This window comes from Phoxinus phoxinus, assembly GCF_949152265.1.
Source record: "Phoxinus phoxinus genome assembly, chromosome: 3".
NCBI classification, from domain to species: domain Eukaryota; kingdom Metazoa; phylum Chordata; class Actinopteri; order Cypriniformes; family Leuciscidae; genus Phoxinus; species Phoxinus phoxinus.
The window spans coordinates 4,261,262-4,285,861 of NC_136878.1; the positions used below are offsets into that span (position 1 = coordinate 4,261,262).

Here is a 24,600-nt window from a genome sequence, read left to right on the forward strand (position 1 = left end):
AACAGAGGCATTTAAAAGTGATTGATAGTGATGGATCAGATAGGGAGTACCAGGGTGAAACAGCCTATTTGCCAGGTAGATTATTGAATGGCGATGCAGAGGTGAAACATCTGGAGGATGAGGCAGATGTTCATGAGAACCAATTGGTGTGTGCCACACATCACCACAAACAACCCTTTCTACAACGTACGGCCCATCTTCAGTGCACTGAATGAGTGCACACACATCTCCCTGAAACTGGCCTATAGGCAGGGCCCAAGTGTAGACCTTGGTCTACTCTAGCCCATAGAGGTCTAGCCGAACAAGCGGAAGTTCATCCAGGGTGTAACTTTGTCCATGACAACCTTTTCATCTCACTAAACCTCCTTCATGAAATGACAAAGCGAGGTTATGGATGTCTTGGAATGTGTTGCGTAAATAGGCCTAATTGAAGAATTTGTATGAATTCTGACTATGTTGTTTCCCACCGGTCACTATTGTGACCGAGTATAAAACCTAATATTTCACTAACTTAACCAACATAAAATCAAAAAGGGCATACAGTTTGTGTGTTAGGGAGGTCTAAGGAGTAAAATGCATGTATTCAAATTGCAAGAAAAAATTTGGGATTAAACGGGTTAATCAATGGAAAGCTTATTTATTGAGCTTTCAGGTGAGGTGATGCATAAATCTCAATTTAAAAATGACCCATGTGACTGGTTTTGTGGTCCAGGGTCACATATCGTAAATATCTGGACTTCATTAAGCTCTTCAAGTAAAGTAATGGATGTTTGAAGGAAATAAAGGAAAATCTATGCATAGTTATATAAAACTGAATAATAATGCTTTGTTGATCGCTTGGTGTGTGCCAACCGACTTTAATGGCACCTCATTTCAAAGTAGGAACATACTGTATAATAATAATCTGTAGTCCACACTAATGAGGTGAGCCGTCGAAGTTGGACAGACTCACAAACATCATCTCACAACATGCACAACTGCAGCACGACTGGAGCAATTCAACATCATTAGAGTAACATTTCTCAGTATATCTAATCCAGACCTTATTGCTCTTTAGCTCTGTTGCCTTCTAAGACCCGTTTACACCTGGTATTAAGGTGCGTTTTGTTCGATCGGATCACAAATAGACAAGGCATTCCCATTTAGGTGTTTTAATCAGTCTCTTTTGTCCACTTTCGACCACTTCTGTCCTGATTTCTTCGAGGGGAGCGTCTATGGGCGGGTACATGCATTTGAAGTTTTTATCTAATGGAAAAAATCAGCTTGTACAATTTGCATGTGAAGACGCCCGGAGACAACGGAAAAACATACGGAGAGCATCAGCTTTAGTTTCTGCTCTGACAACCACAAGACCAGCCGAACACGGTGAGTGTGTGTTAGAGATCAGGAATGGTGAGAGAACATTGAACTTGATATGTTTTTCATCTTCAAACCAAACTTGGGTCTTCAGCCGCCAAAGTTTAAATCCCGTCTGGCTAGCGCTCTTCCCATAATGTTTACTCATTAAGTCAGTAGGTGTAGAGTAGACAGTCTTTTGTGTCTGTTTGAACACACATGATCACATAAGCGTTTACACTATGAAAGCCATCCGGTCGAATGTGTTTTCGATGGTGGAAAGTGGACAAGCTCAAAACTTGTGATCCAATTGACCAAAATTAATACCAGTTTCCACTTCTTAATACCAGGTCTAAACAGGTCCTAAGATACCTAGTAGTGGTCAAATTTAAGGCAGCATTGCATGATGGGAAATGTAGTTGTTGAGAATAACACATATACTCTTATCCTTGAATAAACTGATGAATTTGACATAGTGGTGTTTATTGTGATACATAAGGAATGATGCATTGGCATTAGATTTTGGTGCATTCGTTATATTTTCTAGCCTAATAGTAATACTCTTTATTATTGATACAGTAAGAGTATTGAAAATAACAGTTCACGTACCTTTGCAATCTTGACAAAGTGGCTCAGGATCTCAGCACGGATCTTCAGGGTTTGAGCGGTGAGGATTTCCCGTACCAACCAGAAGCTCACCTGAAGACATGGGAAAAACAGTGATGACGAGGAACACTGATTTACTGACTGTTACCGAGAAGCTGTGATGTCACGTTTTTTTATCCAATCAGAGTCACTGAATATTGACCATCTGCCGATACAGAGTCCCGATCTGATACTTGTGTTTTCCAAGTGCTTGCTGCGCACTTCAAGTAGGCTACAAGTAGTTATTTAAGTCCCATGTAGTGAAAATCTAGCTTTTAATGTAGTTTATACATCTATGTGGTGTTTTTAATGTGCTTTTAGACAGACCATGTGCAAATTCATAAGTCAACAGCATTGCTGAGTGTTTTCTCCTTAAAACTGCAGTGAACTAAAGGCAGTCTCAAAAACACGGTTTGAAACTGGCGTTTCAACCAATCAGATCAACGTGTGATCGTCAACGAGTGGATCTCTGAGCTGGTGCGAGTGAGTGGAGGCAGGGATTATTTGCATATATTTATAGAACCGTGCATATTAAATGAGGCAAGGGTGTAGAGTTACATTCAAGCTATTTTAACCCATTTAGGCCTAAAACGCCTGCTAAAAAAGGCCTTTTTATGCCTAAGTACTTTTCTGTAAACCCCCTCCCAAAACCTAAGGGTTTCCAGAAATATTTGTCAAAATGTGTCAAAGCCTACTAAAATCTTACTTACTTACTAAAAAGCTTACTTCTTTGGCTTTCAACTTGACTGACTTGCTTGGCCATAATCTTCAACTGCATTTAAAAAACAAATCTTAATGGTGACTACGCACAGATGGCGTGATCCGGTCTTAAAAGTAAACACACACAGATGTGTGATCCGGTTTTAATGGGTTATGGCATGAATAATTTTTTTCAAGGAAAAACGTTTAAATATGTAATTATCAAAGATAAGTTTTAAGGGATAAAATGATTGACTACAGGGGAACTTTAAAATCAATGCAATGTAGACATAGTCCGTACAGAGAGTTTCTCATGGGCTCAAATGTAATAAAGACACATCTATGGGATATCTACCTGGATGGCCACTGTCCTGCACAGTTTAGCTCCAAATGTCCTCAACACACCTGTCTGGAAGTTTCTAATATGCCTAGTTAGAGCTTGATTAGATGGTCCAGGTGTGTTTAATTCAGGATTGGACACCGCTGGGATAGCCAACACTGATCAGTAAAATAAAAAAGCCCATATATGATCCTTGAGATCAGCTCAGGACATCCTGACAGTCTGATATATATATATATATATATGTGTGAACACCAGACTCCGAAAGAATGAGAAAATCAGGTCATCTGAGGTCACGGCATTTCAGGACAGCACCAGGTCAAGTTTCATCTGCGGTTTTCTGGACTTTATTTTTTTTTTCACTAAAGGGAAACTCAACTGGCGTCAAAGCATATCTCGTGGAAAACCCATTTCTGATAGACAAAAACAAAAGTGCTGGAAATAACTGAGATCGAGGAAAGCTGTTGTTATGTAATGAAAAATGAGACACTCCAGTCTCTCTCATAATTGTACGGCAAACACAGAACGCTGGACACACAGACTTCACTTGGCAGAGACTCCAACGCAAGCATCAGAAAATAACAACATTAGAGCGCAGATGAAGTCTGAGTGATTCTGAGTGTAGTGAAACGTTTAAGATTTCAGCCTCAGGGAGCCGTTATAACATAATCAGAGTCAGGTAACAAACCTCAACAACTTCCTCAAAAGCAGCCTCGGCTATATTTCATGCAGAGGGAATCAAACTCAAGAAACTAATGTCGGACAAATCATTTAGGAAAAGAAAGTCAATGTTGAACTATGCATGTACTGATTGCAACAGAATTGGGATAGCTTTAAAAACACCACAAAAAAAAAAAATAACGAAATTACAACTGCATACTAAGTCTAAAAAGCCCACCAAAGTCCAAAGTCCTGAAATGATAAATGTGGTTGAAAACAAATCTTTGTTTGGTGTTTTGCTGGTGTATCCGGGGAAAACGGCAGAATACTGTCAATTTGCTGGAATGGAAACGGTAAATATATCTGTAAACTAAGAATATATGGACTGAACGGTCCAATGTATTTTCCATCGACCCTCATGAACTCGTCTTGATAAAAGGGTACATAGTTTGACCATAAATTTGGCCCCTGACTTTGTTCCTTTAAAAGGAGACATGAAATTGAGTGATTTATAATGTGATTTATAATTGTCAAGCTTGAATTGAATATTCGACTTCTGTGTTTAAAAAAAAAAAAAAAAAAAGTAGTGAGCGCCTAAATAGACTGCATGAGCATCCTAACTTCATACAGTACGTCAGTGATTTTAAGCGTTCTATATAGACAGGACATTTAAAATATCCAGACTTCACAAGACATTTTATCCAATGTGAACTGTGTGACAATGGAATTGACAAAACATGGGTGTAAATTACTTAATTATTTGTAGTGAAACTGTACAATTACCTAAAAACGATTAAAAATAGCAAAGATTAATTTTATGAAACATTTGTAACAGTACACATTGCTAAAGGGAAGGATAAGGATAGAATTGGCTCTAGTTTAAACTTTATTTCACTTAAAACTTTACAGTTAAAAGATATACCTTAAAAATGAATAGAACAAAAAATGCAACACTTTACAATAAGGTTAATGTATTAACTAACCTAAACCAATATATTTTACAGCATTTAATATTCATGTTAGCTCAGTCCATAAACAAATGTTAACAGATACAACTTTATCTTTCAAAAGTATTATTATTTTTTATTAACTGTTCATTATTACCGTGAAACTTCAAATAATAGCCCGGGCTTTTTTTCCCCCAAATCGCCAAATAGTAAATGCTGAGAGTAACATTACTAAATGTTCATTGTTAGCTCATGTTAACTAATGTTGTTAATAAAACCTTATTGTAAAGTGTTAATAAAAATGTAATATGATAACCACATTTCTGTAAAATAAAAAAATAAAAAAGATTTTAAAATAATCACTATGCAGTGTGAGCCAGAAACAAGCTTTTATTGGCTTATTTAAAGTCATCGCCTCATTAATTAATCATGTAAATTCTGGTCAAATTCCCAAACTACTCCTCCTTTGTGTCATAAATGTCAACAGACACTTCGGTGTTTCTTTTTTTTAAGGCAAATGTGCAATGCTCAAGTCATAGTCATTGAGTTATTATCTAACTAAAATGAGCTTCAAAATGTTTGAGTCAAGTTTTCCAGCAATATTGTATGAAGGCGTATCACAGCTGTGTTAAGTTAACATGTGAGAACGGCACTTTACTAGATAAGCCAACTGTGCAATGTCGTCATAGCCTATAGCTCATTATCAAATCATGTTCACGTTAGAAGAGCTCTGGTTGGTATAGGAACCTGTGCATTTCTTGGCTCGGAGATGACGGTTCTTTTTCCAAAGTGGCTGTAAAGTGTGTTTTACCAAAGCGCAGAGCTGCGACCCCTTTCATGAAACAGGGTGAGCTCATCTACTTCAGTCTTACAATGCCTTCAAAACAGCTCTGAAAGCTTCTGTTCCCGCTCCATATATAATGAACTGGCAAAGAGCGCTACAATATATTTGAGGTACAGAGTTTCTGCTTAGTTGCCATAATGGACCACAATATTCACAAAAAAATACAGAGCTGATTTACATACACAAGTTTGACTAGATATTTACATTGATGAAAATGTGAGCATGCAAAACGTAAAGCTCACCTTATGTTATCCAATAATACAGTCACCAAGGTGAAAATCTGATTACTTAGATGAGTAACTCTTAAGTTAGGGAGTTAAGTAGATGATAAAGTTACAAGCGAATGTTTAACATTTAGGGGTTTGTTTAAATCCCAAATATGAGCAATATTAATAGTGATGCTTGACGTATCACTACTCATATACTAATATGTGGTTTGATGTAAAGTAAATTTAGCAGCATAGGACTTGTAAAGATGTTCAGTTCAATATATTCAATATAAGTGCTGTCAACCGATTAAAAAAAAACTTTTTCTGTAATCAATCGCGATAATCACACCATTAAAGCTTTATATATATATAGTACAAATTTCACATTTAACCTCCAAATTAAGTAGCCTATATTTTTTTTTATTTGTTTATCTTCATATAAACTCATTATAATAAAAGTCACATTTACCAGCCCTTCAATCCATCAGGGCTCAATTATTTTCTATTGGCCCAGTCAGACCAGTTCAGATTTGTACTTGCCCTGTCAAAAAACACAAAAAGTTATTGTTTTTGTTGCTTTACGTTCATTTAAGACATTTAACTCGAGGATACTCGACGAAAACTGGCATTTTGGCATAACATATTGTGTTTTGATCGGTTCAAGTGCTGTCTGAAGTGGCTTTCTGTGCGCACGAGTGTGAGATTCACAGATGCGCTCCACTAAAGCACTGCTTTCTCTTTTCAGTCTTATCCCGTGTGAATGGATTAAAAGCATTTGCATGAATAAGAGCGTGGTCATAGAGGTGGACAAAGTATAACTTCCTTACTTGAGTAAAAGTACAGATACTACTGGTCAAATATTACTCCGTTACAAGTAAAAGTTGTAAAGACCAATTTTTACTTAAGTAAAAGTACAGAAGTACTCATTTATAAAAGTATTTAAGTATAAAAGTAAATGTCAATGCATTTTTTTATTGTTGTTGCATGTAATAGCCAATTTACAGTACCTTATGCCTCTGAATCTCTGCCTGCATGCCCTCATATCAATATCACATTTATTTCTATAACACAGTTCCTGTAGTGGGATTGAGTAAGTCACTCAATAACGTCCACAACTTTCGGACACCCAAATGGCTGTTCCCAGTTTTTTGGCGTTTAGTGTGAATATGTTAGCCTTGTTATCTTTAAGCTAGTGTGCTCCAAAACAATGACAAAATTCGCATTTAGAAGACCAAACCCAACGTTGAAAATTAAAATCATGTTGATGTCAGAATCCAATGTCAGATTGACGTTAATCTCCAACGTTGGACAGACGTTGTATTGTGGTTGAAAATCGGGTTGATGTCAAAAACCAACATCAGTCGAGTTCTGACGTCAACCAGACATTAATTTCCAACCAAAATGCAACTCCTGCAACCAAAATCATCCCTGACGTTATACTTTCTACTCAAGGACCTTGACAGAAATGTAGTGGAGTAAAAAGTACGATATTTGTCTTTCAAATGTAGTGAAGTTAAAGTAAGTTTCCGGAAAAAATAATACTCAAGTAAAGTACAGATACTCAAAAAGTGTACTTAAGTACAGTACTCAAGTAAATGTACTTTGTTACTGTCCACCTCTAATGCATGCAAAATATATTTTTTTTCGTCAACCTTTGACTAGCCGCTAGTCAAAGGTTGACGAAAAAAATAATGATTATTTTGCATGCATTAATACATACATTTTGACAGCCCTAATATACATTTACATACAGACACACACATGCGTTTTTCTATAAACAAAAACAGATATAGGACTACTAATACTAGAACTGGGCTCAATTTACAGTACATCAAACGACAGCCATTGTTTCAAGCAAGACACAATCTTGGGTGGCCAAGAAAAGTGTCCCGAAGCCGCTCCATCTTTCCGAAGGTCTGGAAGCCAGATCATCATGTTCGGCTTAATGGTGTCATAAAACCAAAGACACCGGCAGCCAGGATAGAAGGAATTCTGTGAGATTCACTTTGAGGAGAAGTGTGGCCATTTCAAAAAGGAAAATTTGCAGCGGGGAACTTGATGCTTTTATGTCATTTCCACACAATCCTGGCTAGAAAACTAGAACAAATCCTCTCATTAAACATATGCCATAAATGTAAAAAGTGGGTCATCAAATGTCTGCTTTGCACTTTTATAGCACTTTCACAAAATTGGGAATAAGTAAAATTGGGACACGCCAGTCATCATCTAATTATGTTTCAGATTTAACGAGAAAGATTTAAAAGTCATTCCAGGCTGAAACTTCATTAATAAGCAGAACTGGAAGCGCTACAGTAAAACCACAAATTTAGTTCAGATTAATTTACGGCCAAAGACTTTTAAATTAGCTTGAAAACCAAACTTCCTTCTGGTGTTATAATGAATGGCTCCTTGAGCTTTCTAATCCATCAGCATCACCAAGCTTGAATAACAAAACACGATTTTAATCATTAAAATTCATTCCACGAACAAAATTGATTAACAAAAATGTTCCTACGAGGCTTGCCAGGCGAGTTTTACAATACCAAAGCTAAAGGATGAAGAAGACACGTCAACTTGTATGAACTTGGTGTGGAAAAACTTAAAGGTATAGTGAAAGATTTATTTTTCCGGGTGGATCATCAAGACTATTGGTCCTCCTAGTTGTCAATCATTAGGGCTGTCGCGATAACCTCAATATTGTAGTACCGCGCTACTGACAAGCCAACCGCAGAGGAATGCATAGTCACGTTTTCTTTTTTCATAATGCTATACCCTTCATGTTTTGAACGTTGTGCATGTGTATTGAATGTTAAATAAGTTAACAATGATAACAAGACTGTTTATCATGGTGATTTGTACAGAGGCTTCGTGGATTTGCACTTAAGCCTAAACAGACAGTGAATGAGAGAGATCGACTGAGTCTTTGAGGTCAAGTCATATATATTCGTGAAAAGGTTGCCGTGTCCAAGGAAAGCGAAATATTTGCAGTATCACCCTTTTAACATTTAAGGTATTTACCATGAATGGCGTCAGCGCTGGTAAGCATTTACAGCGCGAGGAAGCCACGGGAAAAAAATGTAATCAACAGCTTCAGTGTTACCCATGCGTAGGGTTGCCACCTTCAGTGTGGCAAAATAAGGGACACCCCCCTTATCATTTCATAATATGTAGATATGAATCCAACTAAAAGCTATTGAAAATATGTATTTTAGTCAAATAGCAAATGATGAAGCTCTGCAGCCATCTACTAAAGTGATAATTTCTTTACTTTTAAAACAGCATTTTCCAAAAGATGGGCAAAAATATTACTCTAAACCATGTCAAATTATCCATATCAATGAACGTTAGAAATGTGGGTCTTTTATAAAGTGAATTTAACTTCTTTTTTTTTTACTGTTTTTGTTTAAAAAATATTTATTTATATAGCCTAAAGTAAAAAAAATATAATAAATCCTCCTAAAACTATAAATCCTAAAAAAAAAAACTATTATGTTTCAAAATGACATTTTGTTGAAACAACACAAGTGTGACTTTTTCCCCCCACACTAACATAAAAAACAGATATTATTCAAATTTATTTAATTGTTTTTGTAGATGTAGAAAGTGTTGTCAACCGTGCAAAGTCTCACATCATTTGGACAAATATAATGTTTTATTTATTTCAGCAAACGTCATTTGGGGTCGAAAAGACCCGAACAGCGCACGAGGGGTTAAAAAACGTGCAGGTTTACAGTGCATGTTCACGAGACTCAGTCGCTATAGAAACAAAGACGCTAAAATGCAATCACGCAATGAGCTTCTCTACTAAGAAATTGATTTCTTTATATTTGCTATTAGTATTATCCATACTGCAAAATCCGTATGTTTTTATTCAACTATATGTGGGCCTAATGTAAAATACGGGACAAATCGCGTCCCTTATTGATTTGATACGGGACGCATCATCTTGCTTGTAAATACGGGACGATTCCGTATTTTAAGGGACGGGTGGCAACCCTACCCATGCGACACATTGCTGGTCAGCTGAGCTTTGAAAAGTGGAGCTCAAAGTTAAAAATAATTAACACCTTGTTTCATTACATCTATCTTTTAATAAATCAGCGTTTTTGAATGTGTTCGTTGAATGAGCGATTTAATGACTCACTCAAAGACAGTCCGTTGTCGAAACAATGTAACTGTGCGCTGAGTGACAGCCCTTCAATGCGCAGAAAGGCTGTTTAGTTTCGGTTACTGAAAAAATTCCTCGTTTTTGTGCATGCTGACCACATCGTAACACTTATTTAAATAGCAACAAGTGATTTTAAATCAATTAAAATAAATAAATGGCGATAATACCACATATCGCGCTATTGAGCCACTCAAAATTAACGCAAGAGAAATTCCTTCACCGCGACAGCCCTACTGGTGATATGTTTACGTAAGGCCGTCGTACGTGCTCGTCGCTAGGTAGTTTTCGCTTTCTGCGCACTTTCAGGTGTATATGTGTGTGTGGTGAGCTACGGTTTCAGCCATTCATTGAAGCTCGCCGTTCTCACCGGGTTTTTTCAAAATGTCTGAGGGTCGCAAGAGAAAAAGTGTCTACGAATTGTATGACAAGAAGAGAAACGCTTCTGAAGAAAGAAACAAGACCAGAGTGTTTTTGGGGGAATATTTCACACGCTGACGTGCGCTAAAAGCACAGGTTGGGCTTCCCACTGATGCCTCAGTCGCGAAGTTTCAACGCATTCTCATCCTTGGGCGTCATATACTGACACTTTTGACATTTCGTCTACATCCAACGCACATGGCACCCTTTAGCGTCAATATGACACGCACATTTAAAATGACTGCTAGTAAAAGTTCATGTAAGCTATGGTTAGCGATGCTAGCCCTGGCACAAGTCACGCACCGCGCAGACACGGTAAACATCTCAATGTGTCTAAAGTAGCCTTATGACCAAATGGTAAAAGGTATCACGCTGAAATGTTATACAACCTTGTGTGTTCCTTTTTTATAATTCCAATGTGTGACATAGTGGAAAAAGTGCAAATCTTCTTTTTGATAGTAGGCTTGTATGAGCCATGCCGACAGCAACTTGTAAACAGAGCGTGCACGAGGAGAACTAGGCTCGTGCACGCTCTCTCGTGCACACGTGTAATAGGTGTTCCCTCTCGGGAGCAGGTAGAGCATGTGCATTTTTTCAAAACGTTTTCTAAAATTCGGGAAAATCTTCCACTATACCTTTAAATGACAGTGTATCCCTTTAAATGACAGTGTATCCAAGTTACTTGTACATGACACAATGAATAAAAACTGAAATATTACATGCAAAAACAACTTATTTTAAAATATTTTCAAACACGTGTCTTTGGGAGGAGGTTGGTTTTCGCTGTTGGATGGATTTGGTGGAGTGATAATTTGTGGCGCTTGTGAACAACATGTGAGATGACAAGACCAATGTTGTCTCTAATATAAGAGTTCACAAACTTGGCAAACCACACATCTCTATTCTTCCTGAACATGAGCAGAATCAGCAAGCTCAATCTTGCGGTGGAAAGAAACACCAGGCTGGATATTTGCCCATGCATGTGCGATTTGTTAACAGTATTTCCAGCACATATTTAAGTTTTGGGCCATAAGGTTGATAATGGTTTTGTGGCACAGTTTGTAGTTTGCTGGCATTATATCAACTACCGCCCAGCCAAAAATACACTTTATATCCACGGCATTCTAGCGCAGTGAACTCTGTCAGCACACACTTCACATCTGGAAAACTAAAGGAATATATAAATGAATAAGTGAAGCATTCGACTGGGATAACAACAACTGGGGATGAATAATATTTCCATCAGATCATTATCAGTCAATATCAGAGTTTTTTTAATTATGTGCTTCAGTCTGATATCAGGCCATGATCGCAAGCTGATTTTAATTGATTAAACGATTTGATTTACTGATTTCAATACACTACGCTGTTATATCTATTCAACTGCACATTGTGTGTGTGTGTGCGTGCGTGTGTGTGTAAAAAACTATATATATGAATCATAATTATGTGCCATATGTTTTTGTGCCCCCCTAGTGACGATGATGAAATAAAATATATTACATTTTTTATGTTTTGTAGTTTAATTAATTAATTTGATTACTTTTAATTTATCTATATAATTTATTATTGATTAATAAAATAGAATAATATAATAAAATAAAATAAAATAAAATTAAATTAAATAGAATAGAATAATAAAATAAAATACAATCAAATTAAATAGAATAATAAAATAAAAAATTAAATACAAAAAAAAAAAAATATATATATATATATATATATATATATATATAATAAATAAATAATAAAATAATAAAACACAATCAAATGAAATAGAATAATAAAATAAAAAATTAAATACAATAAAAAAAATATATATATATAAAATAAATAAATTATAAAATAATAAAATACAATCAAATGAAATAAAAAAATAAAATAAAAAATAATAATTAAAAAATAAAAAAAATATTCATAAATCCTAAAAACAAAGACAGAAACTCAGCAAACTATCTTACCTGGTTGAATCTCCGTGTGAAGGCAACGACATTGGGAGCCAAAATGTGTTTCTCCTTTTTGTTCCAACCACAGCTAGCAAGCTCCTGCAACACAACAGATCAAAACTGAGCTTAAGAAAGTAAAATACAGTACATTCTGATTCTCTTTCCAGGGGAAGTTACTGAGGCCTATAAAGACGCTGACGCTACAGTGCCTTTGACTGACAGCAGGCCTGCAAGTGGAGACAGGGTTATTATGTCGTGGAGCCCCTGTATTTAAACCAGGTGTAACTGAACCCGGTCTAAGTGATAATTTCACATGTTCTTTCAGCTTTGTGTAAGATCTCAAGTTTCCACCTTTAAATCAATAATTATGTAGATTGCTCTGATTATTTTTTCAACACTCGACCCCGCAGGAGAACTGGGTCTGACAGACATCTTCATGTGCAGCTTACCCGTTAGTTCAGCTAAACTAATGTGTTTGCAATTATCCTCTATTTATACACTGTCACAATTGATTACTGACGCTGCAAAAACACAGGGCAAAAAAGACAATTAGACGGAAAATGATCTACCGCTTTCCAGATGTCTCTCACGGGTCCTGTAGTCGGGGTTAATGCACATTCAAATCTATGTAATTTCATTTATAGATGCAAATTGCAAGCACTTTTGGAGATATAATTTTTTCAAAATGACACAGCAATAAAAAACTCATTGAGCAGAATGCGTGTCTTTAAACATAACAGTAAATAACAATACACAATTATTACATTGGCTAAAAACCGTAGAATTGGAATAATAATTCAAAATGATATGCAGTCACACGTCTGTTTTTATGACTATTTTTCCAACGACTTTGAACGTGGCTCATCCAATCAGATTTTAGATGAAGTTACAACAAACAAAAGATAAGTAACATAAGATGTGTTGAAAAGACTTTAGCCTGCGCTGAATGAAAAAAATAAACATTTGGAGTTGAATATAAGCAGTCTAACGAGAGACACGTGCGTAATATGAAATACGCAAACGTTCTGCTGAAAATTTGCAATTTACTAAACACTCATAAAACTTTTCATAAACACTTGGGGGGATTTGGAAAGTTAAAAGACCCGCATTTGAACGGGTTTGTCTGTGATGAGGAGAAAATGAAAGCGGTTCAGTGATGAAGAGTGGTGACGATGAAGAGAAGGATCGCTAGGCCCTCCAGGTGTGTAAGAGCTTGCCGTGAACAACACACTCAAACAACTACAAAGAAAACATGTGAGAGGTCGAAGGTTGCGTTTTTAACTTTCATTCCCAGAATGCCTGGCACTAAAGTGGACGCGCAGCACGGTGGGTCACCCGAAGACCCCGATACAGTCTCTCCCGTCCCAACTCCTGCTCTTCACATCACTGACGGCCGGGACCGGCGGGACTCACAACATTTCAGTGGCATTTACTGCTCACAAGATGATGCACAAGCAGCTAGTCTAGTTACTGTGTGTGTGTGTGTGTGTGTGTGTGTGTGTGTGTGTGTGTGTGTGTGTGTGTGTGTGTGTGTGTGTGTGTGTGTGAGTGTGTGCGACAGAGAGAGTGTGTGTGTGCGACAGAGAGAGTGTGTGTGTGTGAGAGAGAGAGAGAGTGTGTTTGTGTGTGTGTGTGTGTGTGTGTGTGTGTGTGTGTGTGAGTGAGTGAGTGAGAGAGAATGTGTGTAAGAGAGTGTGTAAGAGAGTGAGTGTGTGTGTGTGTGTGTGTGTGTGTGTGTGTGTGTGTGTGTGTGTGTGTGTGTGTGTGTGTGTGTGTGTGTGAGAGAGAGAGAGAATGTGTGTGTGGTGTGTGTGTGTGTGTGTGTGTGTGTGTGTGGTGTGTGTGTCTGTGAGAGAGAGAATGTGTGTGTGGTGTGTGTGTGTGTGTGTGTGTGTGTGTGTCTGTGAGAGAGAGAATGTGTGTAAGAGAGAGAGAGTGTGTGTGTGTGTGTGTGTGAGAGAGAGAGAGAGAGAGAACGTGTGTAAGAGAAAGTGTGTGTGTGTGTGTGTGTGTGTGTGTGTGTGTGTGTGTGTGTGTGTGTGTGTGTGTGTGTGTGTGTGTGTGTGTGTGTGTGTGTGTGTGTGTGTGAGAGAGAGAGAGAGAGAATGTGTGTATGTGCGTGTGTGTGTGTGTGAGAGAGAGAGAATGTGTGTGTGTGTGTGTGTGTGTGAGTGTGTGTGAGAGAGAGAGAGAGAGAGAGAGAGAACGTGTGTAAGAGAAAGTGTGTGTGTGTGTGCGTGCGTGTGTGTGTGTGTGTGTGTGTGGATACAGATATGATTCCACTGAAGTTAAAAAGTAAGTTGTGTTTAAGGCTGTTTCCATCACTACTGTGGCGGCTCACACTCTTCTGCAATTACGGACTGACATTTTGATCACTAATGGTTCATTTACTGCAGTAAATTAAATACATTCTCTCACTCTCATGGAAAGTGGCGACGGTCAGAGGTTGCGAGACGGTCAGACCTTACGTCAACTTCCTTTACGACAACACAATTATCACTGAAGTTCATTTCGAGTCGGGACACACACACCTGCAGATCGGGACACACACACACCTACAGATTACTCAGCCAAGACGTGACGGGAGTAAAAGAGGCAGAGATGGCAAAAGCAGACACAGCTGGAGGCGGTTCCCTCTTCTCCCTCGCATCAGCGGGAAGTCTGCGTCCGGGAGGTCAGAGGTCACGCTGGTCCAAGAGACCGCGTAAAAGTGTCAGGAGAGGAATTATGGGGGAATTCAAGTGGCGAACCGTCGGCTTTTACAACTGAATTGAGGCCTAGTGTCAAAACTCTAATGTATCTCACATTTACATAAAGATGAAGATGAATAATGTGATACTAACTAACACAACTACAGAGACTCGTGGAAAAACTGTCTTGAAGATGCTGGATAACATGCAGAAGTTTCCTTATTTTAATGTGACTCATTCTTTCTGCCAAAACCGCTTTCTTGTGTTTTCTCAGTGCTTTGTTAATCTATTTTCCATTAAACTGATTAATAAACTGAACTCTAATTACAGTTAAAACCCACAAATATGCAGTAATCCAATCAAGAGTGTCTTAAGAACGGTGAAAAGGACGATCATTTCTTTTGGTCTCAAGAGACTGGATTCATAAATGTGTGTTCACAATTTTAAAAAAGCTGAACAGGTTCCAGGGTTATTATAGTTAACTTAAACCATTAAAACATTACAAAAATAAATAATAATAATTATTTAAATTTTCAACTAGTTGCTACAGCAACATCGTATTTTCATTTAGTTTAATTGTATGTACTAAAATAACAAAAACTGAAACGAAAATTAATAATAAAATATTTTTAAAAAAATAACTAAAAAATGACAAAAACACAACAAAATGACTAAAATTACAAACATTTAAATGTTAAAATGCAAAAATAAAATCTAATATTTTTTTTTATATTATTATTCTATATTAAAATAAAAGCTAATTAATTGTAAATGTAACCAGTCATCATCCAGGACTGAAAAACAAAACAAAAACTAAAAAAATTGTAATTTCTACACATGCTTTTTTCAATTGTAATGGTTTTTTTAGTAGTTTCTTTAATTTATTTTTATTTCAGTTTTTTTTTTTACATTTAGGCACAATGTCTAATTTTCGAATCTAGTATTTTATTTCAGCTTTAATTGACCCGATCAGCAGAAAAATGACCAATACCGCTTAAAAACCAGAAATACCAGCTTAAAAGTTAGTTTTTAAACAACACTGCTATGTACTTACAATGAAACATTATTGGGCAAAAGATCCCCCTGTAGACTTACATTTCAGTCAACACATCTGATTGTTTTTATAAACCGAGTTAATAATCAAAAGCCGGAATATTCTAGTGCCTGTAAAGCCTGATGTATTAATCACGGACACACTGAACTGGACTAATGAGAGCTTGAATCCGAGGCCGCTGACAGACAGATTAAAGCTGGAGCAAGTCGGTTTACAAACTCTCTGTTGCGCATCGTAATTCTCTGCGATTGAAAGAGAAATGACGAAACGGGTTTATGTGCAGCGATAAACACAGCACTGAGGTAATCAGCTTCTTCAGCCTCCAGATGTAGAGGATCGTCCTCGGCAAACACAACCGATCACACCAGTCTCTATTATAGCAAGTCTCCATTAGCAAATGCAGCACGTGTCACATGGCTGGTGTGTGTGTGTGATATAAGGGCACACTTTCAAACATCCGAAAGATTGAATGTCTGCAAATATGACTACAAACACACACAGAGAAGCAGACATTACAGCATCTTCAGGCCTGTTCCAAAAAAAAAAAAAAAAAGTTGGCCATCCATCCTGCACAATTTAATAAATCACACACAGACCTGGTCTTAGACTGCACACTTTTTTAGTGGATGAGCAACACAAAACCTCAGACTTGTTTCCGTCTGAAACTTTACAGACTGAAACGAACCCCCTGTATTTGTTTTTGCGTAACTCAAATGTATTTTACGGGAAGTGCTAAAGATGGGTGTTTTTCATCCTTGGTGTTTTGATCCATGCAATAAAACAATATTTATACTGAAGAACTAGATTGAGCTTTTTCTAAATAATATCAAGACACTAATCTAAAGATGCTGGTCACCAGTAAACACCAGTGCACTATCTGGGTCTGGATAAGGAGGTATAGATAGTTTTCCATCATGATCTGTGTGAGGAAATACTGGAGCCTCTTCTCGCTGTCACTTATGCTGGCAGAGATGATCACCTGATACTGAAGTGTTATTCTCTTTCCCGAACAGTGTATAAACATCCCTAATGAAAACCTGCTAGATTGATATAATATTCTGCCAAGGCGTTTAATTCGCAAAGTCTGCGCTTCCACTGTGTGTGTCTGACCGTCTAAACAGGTTTTACTGGCAGCTCTTCCTTTTCAGCTTCAAAATAGTAGCATATAAAGGATGAAACAAGTAGGTTTACCATAACATCATATTATAAAGATGGAGAAAAAAAAAAGAGTTTCATTGTAGACGCGTTCTTATCATATGGGACAATGAGGTAATCCTGCTCAAAACATCCACATGTATATGTATATTATTATTATTTTTAGTTTTTTTGTAGTTTTTGTAGTTTTTATTTTATTTATATTGTTATTTAATAATAAAAAAGGTAATCAAATTTTTATTTAATTAATATTTTATTATAGGCTACATATACAGTATGTATATATACATATATATATATATACACATACTGTTTATGTAGCCTATATATGATAAAATATTAATTAAATTAAAATTGTATTACCTTTTTTTAATATATATATATATATATATATATATATATATATATATATATATATATATATATATATAAAATAACAATATAAAATAAAAAATATTTTATTTAATAAAAAACAAAAAAATTAATTTAAATTAAAAAATATATATATATATATTAGGGCTGTCAAAAGATTAATCGCGATCAATCGCATCCAAAATGAAAGTTTGTCGTTACATACAGTAATATATGTGTGTGTACTGTGTAGAATTATTATGTATAAATACACACACATTCATGTATATATTTAAGAAATATTTGCATTTATATACTGTATATACATTTATATAATGTATATTATATATAAATATTTTATATATAAATATAACCAATTTTTCTTAAATATATACATGATTGTGTGTGTTTTTATATATATAAATAATTATACACAGTACACACACATATATTATGTAACGACAAACTTTCATTTTGGATGCGATTGATCGCGATTAATCTTTTGACAGCCCTAATATATATATATATGTATATTTAAAAAAGTATAATAATAATTATATATTGTTTTATAAAATAGGACAATTAAGTGTATATTCGCATGACAAAAAAATTAACCAGTCATCATCCAGGGCTTAAAAAAATTATACTAATGATAATAAATAAAACAAAAATAAAATTAAATTAACTTTTACAGACGGTTATGATAGAACACAATTTATTATGTTAAAGTGTATTCTAGTCTACAAGGTTTCATCCTCAAAACATGTGACCTTGGTCTTACCTCTGGCTGTATGGCCTTAAAAACAGGGGCGTCCATCAGGGTAATTTGGCTCTGAGAAACAGAAAAGACAAAAATAAAAAGTCACATTTTCACTCAAACTGAGCGAGTAATCACAGCCATGAGCTCATTTTCCAGCACTGAGTTACGGCGTACATTATGGGAAAGGACAAAATGAATGAAAACAATTCATCAAAAAAATCACCACATTGAAGGTTCAACAGGGTCATTTAAAACGTAACTCCTTAGAAGTCTAAATAATAAGACCTTGATGCATGCGAATTATGGCTAATAAACTCTCTCAAATCTCACAATCAGACCAACTCATAGGAAACTGTCCTGTTGTAAATCACCACTAACATTCTGTATATTATTCAGAGAACGTGTGAGTTATTAATCATAGACCATCAGCTCTGTCACACTGTAGGTGAACTCCAGATGTAAAGGCTGTTTTGAAAAATATAGGAACATTATGGGATACCTGTGTATGTTTTGTGGACAAGGCAATCCCATAAAACAGTGCAAGTTGTTGATTATAAATATTATTAGTATACTTAAAATTCATATAAAGCAAGTTGGGCGAGGAAAGTTTATTTATATATAGCGCATTTCACATAAAAGGGACGATCATAAGAATACATTACAGTAAAAAGTATAAGAAAAAATAAAATAATGATTTAAAATAATTTTAATTGATTTAAAATCATATTTATTTTGTCCATCAAAAGTATGCTCTCACTTTAGTTGAGTGTGAGCAGCGCAGCAAAAATAGACTATAAATAGAAACCCGCTTCACTGCTCCTGCTCCCAGTGTGAACGCACTCATTGATTAACATGCAGGCCGCAAAAAATACGCGCTACTCATGCGCTGCTCACAGTGTGTAACTGGGCGTGACCCTTATTTACACTGCATACATGCGGCGTATCACGGCTCCGACATGGTTTTATTCCGTCCTCCACGCGGTGACAACTCACAGCGGTGATCCACTTGTCCATGCAACACTTCTGTCGCGCTGCACTCCACTATTTTCCTATGGGTGACGTCAAGCGACTTTGACGCGCCCGCAAAGCATTCCGGGAAGGCGGTGCTTCATTTGAAAAATCCTGCACGTCAAAAAGCTGGCCGATGCCCATCTTTATGCAAATTAATTCTGTTGAACGCGACACGGCTATCCAATAGAAGCAAGCACATGGAGACGGGGGGGAAGTCTCTCGCGGGTCCTTTGTTCTAGACTGGCTGCTGGCTCAAAACCACGACCATGGCGGTAAACTATATATAGTTTAACTATATATACTATATATAGGAGCGCCCATCAACGTAAACATGTGGGGAGGCGTCGCGACACCACGTGACACGTGACAAAAACAAGTGTCCGTCAAAAATAGACTAGGCGCCTATATTTAGCGAAGGGGCGCGGAGAGCCTCTTCTGGGAAGCTTCTGAAGCGCGCCGCGCCGCGGCCGGTGTAAACACAAGCATTGACTAGAATGGGCGCGATCAGGTCCGGTAGCCGTGTCGCAGCTGTAATGCACCTGCAGACGAGTGCAGTGTAAATGAGGGGTAATTAATGAGGTTTCCTACATGTGCGGTCAGTGTGCACGTGTGATCCTGATGTTACGCGATGTTAATCATGCGGCGCACGAGTGCATTTGACCGGCATAAAATCGGCATATGTCAGACTGACCGGCGGTCGCCAGTCATGGCCGATCACGTGAAAATCGGCCAATTCGTAACCAGCCGATCAATCGTTGCATCTCTCATTTTCGAATGACTGTGCTTCCCTCCTTCATGTCCCCCTGAGACGAGAGATTTCTGTATTGTGTGTCTCTGGAAAAAAACCTCAGATGAGGCAAAAATCGTCATTTAGCGTCATCATCATCAGAGACTTTTTTGGCCAGAGGCCAGAGACTACAGCCAGTAGTAGGAGCGAGTTACGCATGTTTTCACCCCGCCCATAGACGGTGGGATCTCACTCACAGAATGTACAAATAGTGTCAGCCATCTTTTTTTTCAAACTAAGCTAACAGACTTTGCTCTGTGGAGACAGCTGAGTATTAGGCTAACCACGATGGCAGAAGGGGATTTTGAAGATCTGGTACGCGAATCCGAATCCGATCAGTCAACTAGTAGCCTAGTTGTATCATTTCTTCCGATACTGGCCTCTGTAACCGGTAGGCGTGGCTTGGTAGTGTCCTCGTAGGGCAGCAAAGCAAGTGCATTCTGGGAGTTGTTGTCTTTCATCCACATGAGCCAAAAATAGCCACATGAGCCACTGGCTTTTCTCAGTGTAGAACGCACCAACTTCTAAAATAATTTCACATTTCTAATACATAAATTACCCAATTTAAATACACATTCATCTTTTCAGCGGTGGAACAGCAATTTAGATAGCGAGCACAGACTTTAAAAAAAATTTTTGTTCTAGAAGTATGTTTCCCTTTTATTGTGTCCACAAGGATGCTGAGTACATGAGCTCACGAGGCCCAGTGTCAGTCAGTATGACGGTTACACAAGCGCTCGACAGCAAGGTTTTGGACACAGCTATTGTTTCCAAACGGAAAGGTCCCAATTGACCAGGAAAGCTACTAATGAGACTCGTGGAGCTGCATCATTACAGGACAGGACAAATGATGTAGAACGAAACTTTTCCACCAGAGAAAGCATCAATTTGAGCGCTGACAGTTTTACTCACTGCAAACTCCTCTGGCGTGACTTTCAGCACATCAAACACGACGGCATCGTAGCTCTTCGCATAGTCAGCGCTCGGGCCGTCCACAGACACGGAGCTGTTGCTTCCCTGAATATGAGAAGGAGGCAAGATATGAAATATTACAGATGCTCCTAAATTCAAGAACAATAACAGAGAAGAGAGGGAGGGATGCACACAACTAGAAATCAAAACTGACCACAATTACTGTCAAACTAAAATGTTCCTGTTTTTGTTGTCCTGGTTGGGGTGATTTTCTGATGATGACTGTATATTATCCCTTATTTGTTCTGGTGTGGCTCTCATGTATTGACCACCAGCCGTCACAGAACACATCATGCCTGTCGTTAAAACATCAGCTCAGTTCTTTCCATGGAAAAGCTAAGTTGTGGGGTTAGCGTGAGGTTTTCATGGCAGATGTGGTATATGTTTCTCACGGGACGACGGCCAGCGCTGGAAAAACTCATGAAAGTTCCCAGAGCTTGATCGATCTTTGATCTGATGATAACAGCATCTGAATGAAGACGTCCATACATGTCCAAAAACATTGTATTACCATGGTACTTTCTGATACTTTACTGTAAATAAAAAAGAGCTGACCCTTACCAAAAAGTACCATGGTATTACCATAACAATGTACCATGGAAAAACATGGTATCAGCACTATGACTATAACCAAATTCATCGTTTTGGTTTTAAAGGATTAGTTCACTTTCAAATAAATATTTCCTGATAATTTACTCACACCCATGTCATCTAAGATGTCCATGTCTTTCTTTCTTCAGTCAAAAAGAAATTAAGGTTTTTGAGGAAAAAATTCCAGGATATATATATATTTTTTTTCATATAATGGACTTCAATGGCAACCAACAGTTTGAAGGTCCAAATGTGAGTCTCAGTGCAGCTTCAAACTCTCGACACAATCCCAGCCGAGAAATAAGGGTCTTATCCAGCGAAACCATCAGTCATTTAAAAATAAATGTTTTAATTATATACTTTTTACCACAAATACCCGTCTTGTACCATCTCTGAGATGCGGTACACGCGTGACCTTTCCAACGTGATGACGCGCTGCGCATCTCAGAGATGGTACAAGACGGGTATTTGTGGTAAAAAGTATATAATTAAAACATTTATTTTTTAAATGACTGATGGTTTCGCTGGATAAGACCCTTATTCCTCGGCTGGGATCGTGTTGGTTGTCATTGAAGTCCATTATAGCCTATGGATAAAAATCCTGGAATGTTTTCCTCAAAAACCTTCATTTCTTTTCGACTGAAGAAAGAAAGACATGGACATCTTGGATGACATCAGGGTGAGTAAATTATCAGGAAATTTTTATTTGAAAGTGAACAAATCCTTTAAGTTTATTGGTCACATACACACTCATACACAGTACAACCTGCTTTTACGACTCTCCACAGAATACAATAGACTAGATTTAAAATTTGAAAGAATGACAACACGATAGAATTATATAGAATGTATGGAGATTGAAGAAATATGCATGTATGTATAAACAATAGGGCTGTCGTTAAACGCGTTATTAACGGCATTAACGCAAACCCATGTTAATGGCGTAAATTTTTTTATCGCGAGATTAACGCCTAGCAAACTTTGTAGTTTTTTTCACATGCTTTTGCAGCATAACGTTATTTAAACTACAACGCCACACCGGATCTAGCTAGACCAGAAACAAAACAACAGCACGGCGCACACACTTGTTTGGGCTTGCGAGCCGCCAAAGAGTGGACGAGAAGCGCAGCGCCGAGCCGCGTCTAGGACAACTCATATCGCACATCGGACGCGCGCTTTCTCAGTTTATGGCCAGCAATAAAAACGCAGAATGGTGCCGCCGGTGTGTGTACACTCTTAGAGAATAATGTGTTCGGATTTTAAATACGCGTCCCTTTAACGTTACGTTTTGAGTGGATGAATGATGAGCGCGAGACGCCGAAATGGATGCCAATAAGATTCTGAATGGAAAGTTTACTTTTAAAAAGTTCCCAAATGGGTTAGTTGACAAGACCAAAGTGATCTGTGTGTTTTGTCGTTGTGAACTGAGCTATCATCGCAGCACGTCCAGTCTGAAATACCACTTGATAGTCAAGCACACACACAGCTGATGCGATCTCAGCACACTCGTCACTATCAGTAACGTTACCTCGTCAGTATTTCGGTCACCCTTTTAATGATGGACAGTTACATTGTGTGAGAGATTATTTGCTCCAAGTGAGAATGTTAGTGTGGAATTGAACAGATATGCCAATCTTGTTTTCAATAAAAAACATTTGCACAAAGCAAGCCGATCCACTTTTCCATGTTGATAAGAGCATTAAAATGAGAAAAAATAATGGGACAAAAAGAAATCAAGAGACATTTAGAATAGATAAAAATGTGCGATTAATCGCGAGTTAACTATGACATTAATGTGATTAATCGCGATTAAATATTTTAATCGTTTGACAGCCCTAATAAATAAGTATAAATATGAGTGCATTATGACAGGTCTAGCAGCAACCGTCCGACTAAAATAAGCGCATTTACAATAAAGTGCAATTGTGCATTAATGAGTACAGCTGACTGGTATGTAGACATGATGAATAATAGCCATAATAATCCAGAGTGTAGTATTATCTTTAATATGATGTATAGTGCACTAGTCCTTGCTGTTGGTATTACTGTGGGGACTTTGTCATTTTCATACCATGCTGCATGGTTTTGTATGAGACTTCAATCATTCAGCATTGCACAGTTTTGAAAGAAATTAATACTTTTATTATGCAAGGATGCATTAAATTGATCAAAAGTGACAGTAAAAAAAATTACTTTTACAAATTGATACTGTTTTTTTTTTTTTTTTACTTTCTATTCATCAAAAATTCCTGAAAAAATGTATCATGGTTTCCACAAAAATATGAAACTGTTTTCAACATTGATAATAATCATAGATGTTTCTTGAGCAATAAATCATCATATTATAATGATTTCTGAAGGATCATGTGACACTGAAGACTGGAGTAATGATGCTAAAAATTCAGCTTTGATCACAGGAATAAATTACATTTTACAATATATTACAAGAGACAACAGTTATTTTAAATGGTAGTAATATTTCACAATATTACTGTTTTTATTTTTGATCAAATAAATGCAGCTTTGGTGAGCAAATGAGATTCTTTCAAAACATTAAAACATATAAACAAGACTTTTGAATGGTAGTGCATGTATGAACATAACAGTATTGCCATCTGATACCACGGTACCACCACAGTCCATCTGTCAGTTTGCAGGTCGTGGGCTGGTGATGGCAGTGGGAATGAGGGGTCGGGATGCCAGAAGCACTACCTCATTCACACGGCCTGCCATGTGCCATTCAGGGTCAAACACTCATTAGAGCAATGCAACGCCCCACCGCAAACCCAGAACTGCCCATCAGAGAACAGACACCCTGTACAGGACCTAAGTGAGGACAGCAAGTGCACTGACGCAATGACATAACCCCACAAAACACAACGGAGGGTGTTTTACCAGTGCGTGACAAAGTAATTATAATATATATATACACATTTACACAAATATTGTATACTAGAATTTTATAAAACACAATTTTTTGTATTGTCCAAAATTTTGCAATGTTGCTGATACAGGCCTG

At 37.2% G+C, this 24,600-nt stretch overlaps 1 protein-coding gene across 1 annotated transcript in view; it reads right to left on the bottom strand.

The window, feature by feature from the left end:
- LOC306996105 (ras-specific guanine nucleotide-releasing factor RalGPS1-like) overlaps positions 1-24,600 on the bottom strand; it is a 121,288-nt gene that overhangs the window by 77,466 nt on the left and 19,222 nt on the right. The window contains exons 3-6 of the mRNA XM_079608235.1: positions 20,931-21,035; positions 18,242-18,292; positions 12,226-12,309; positions 1,945-2,034 (exon numbers count right to left, since the gene is read on the bottom strand). Of these exons, the coding sequence (XP_079464361.1) occupies positions 1,945-2,034; positions 12,226-12,309; positions 18,242-18,292; positions 20,931-21,035 (330 nt within the window). The remainder of the gene's footprint in view (positions 1-1,944; positions 2,035-12,225; positions 12,310-18,241; positions 18,293-20,930; positions 21,036-24,600) is intronic.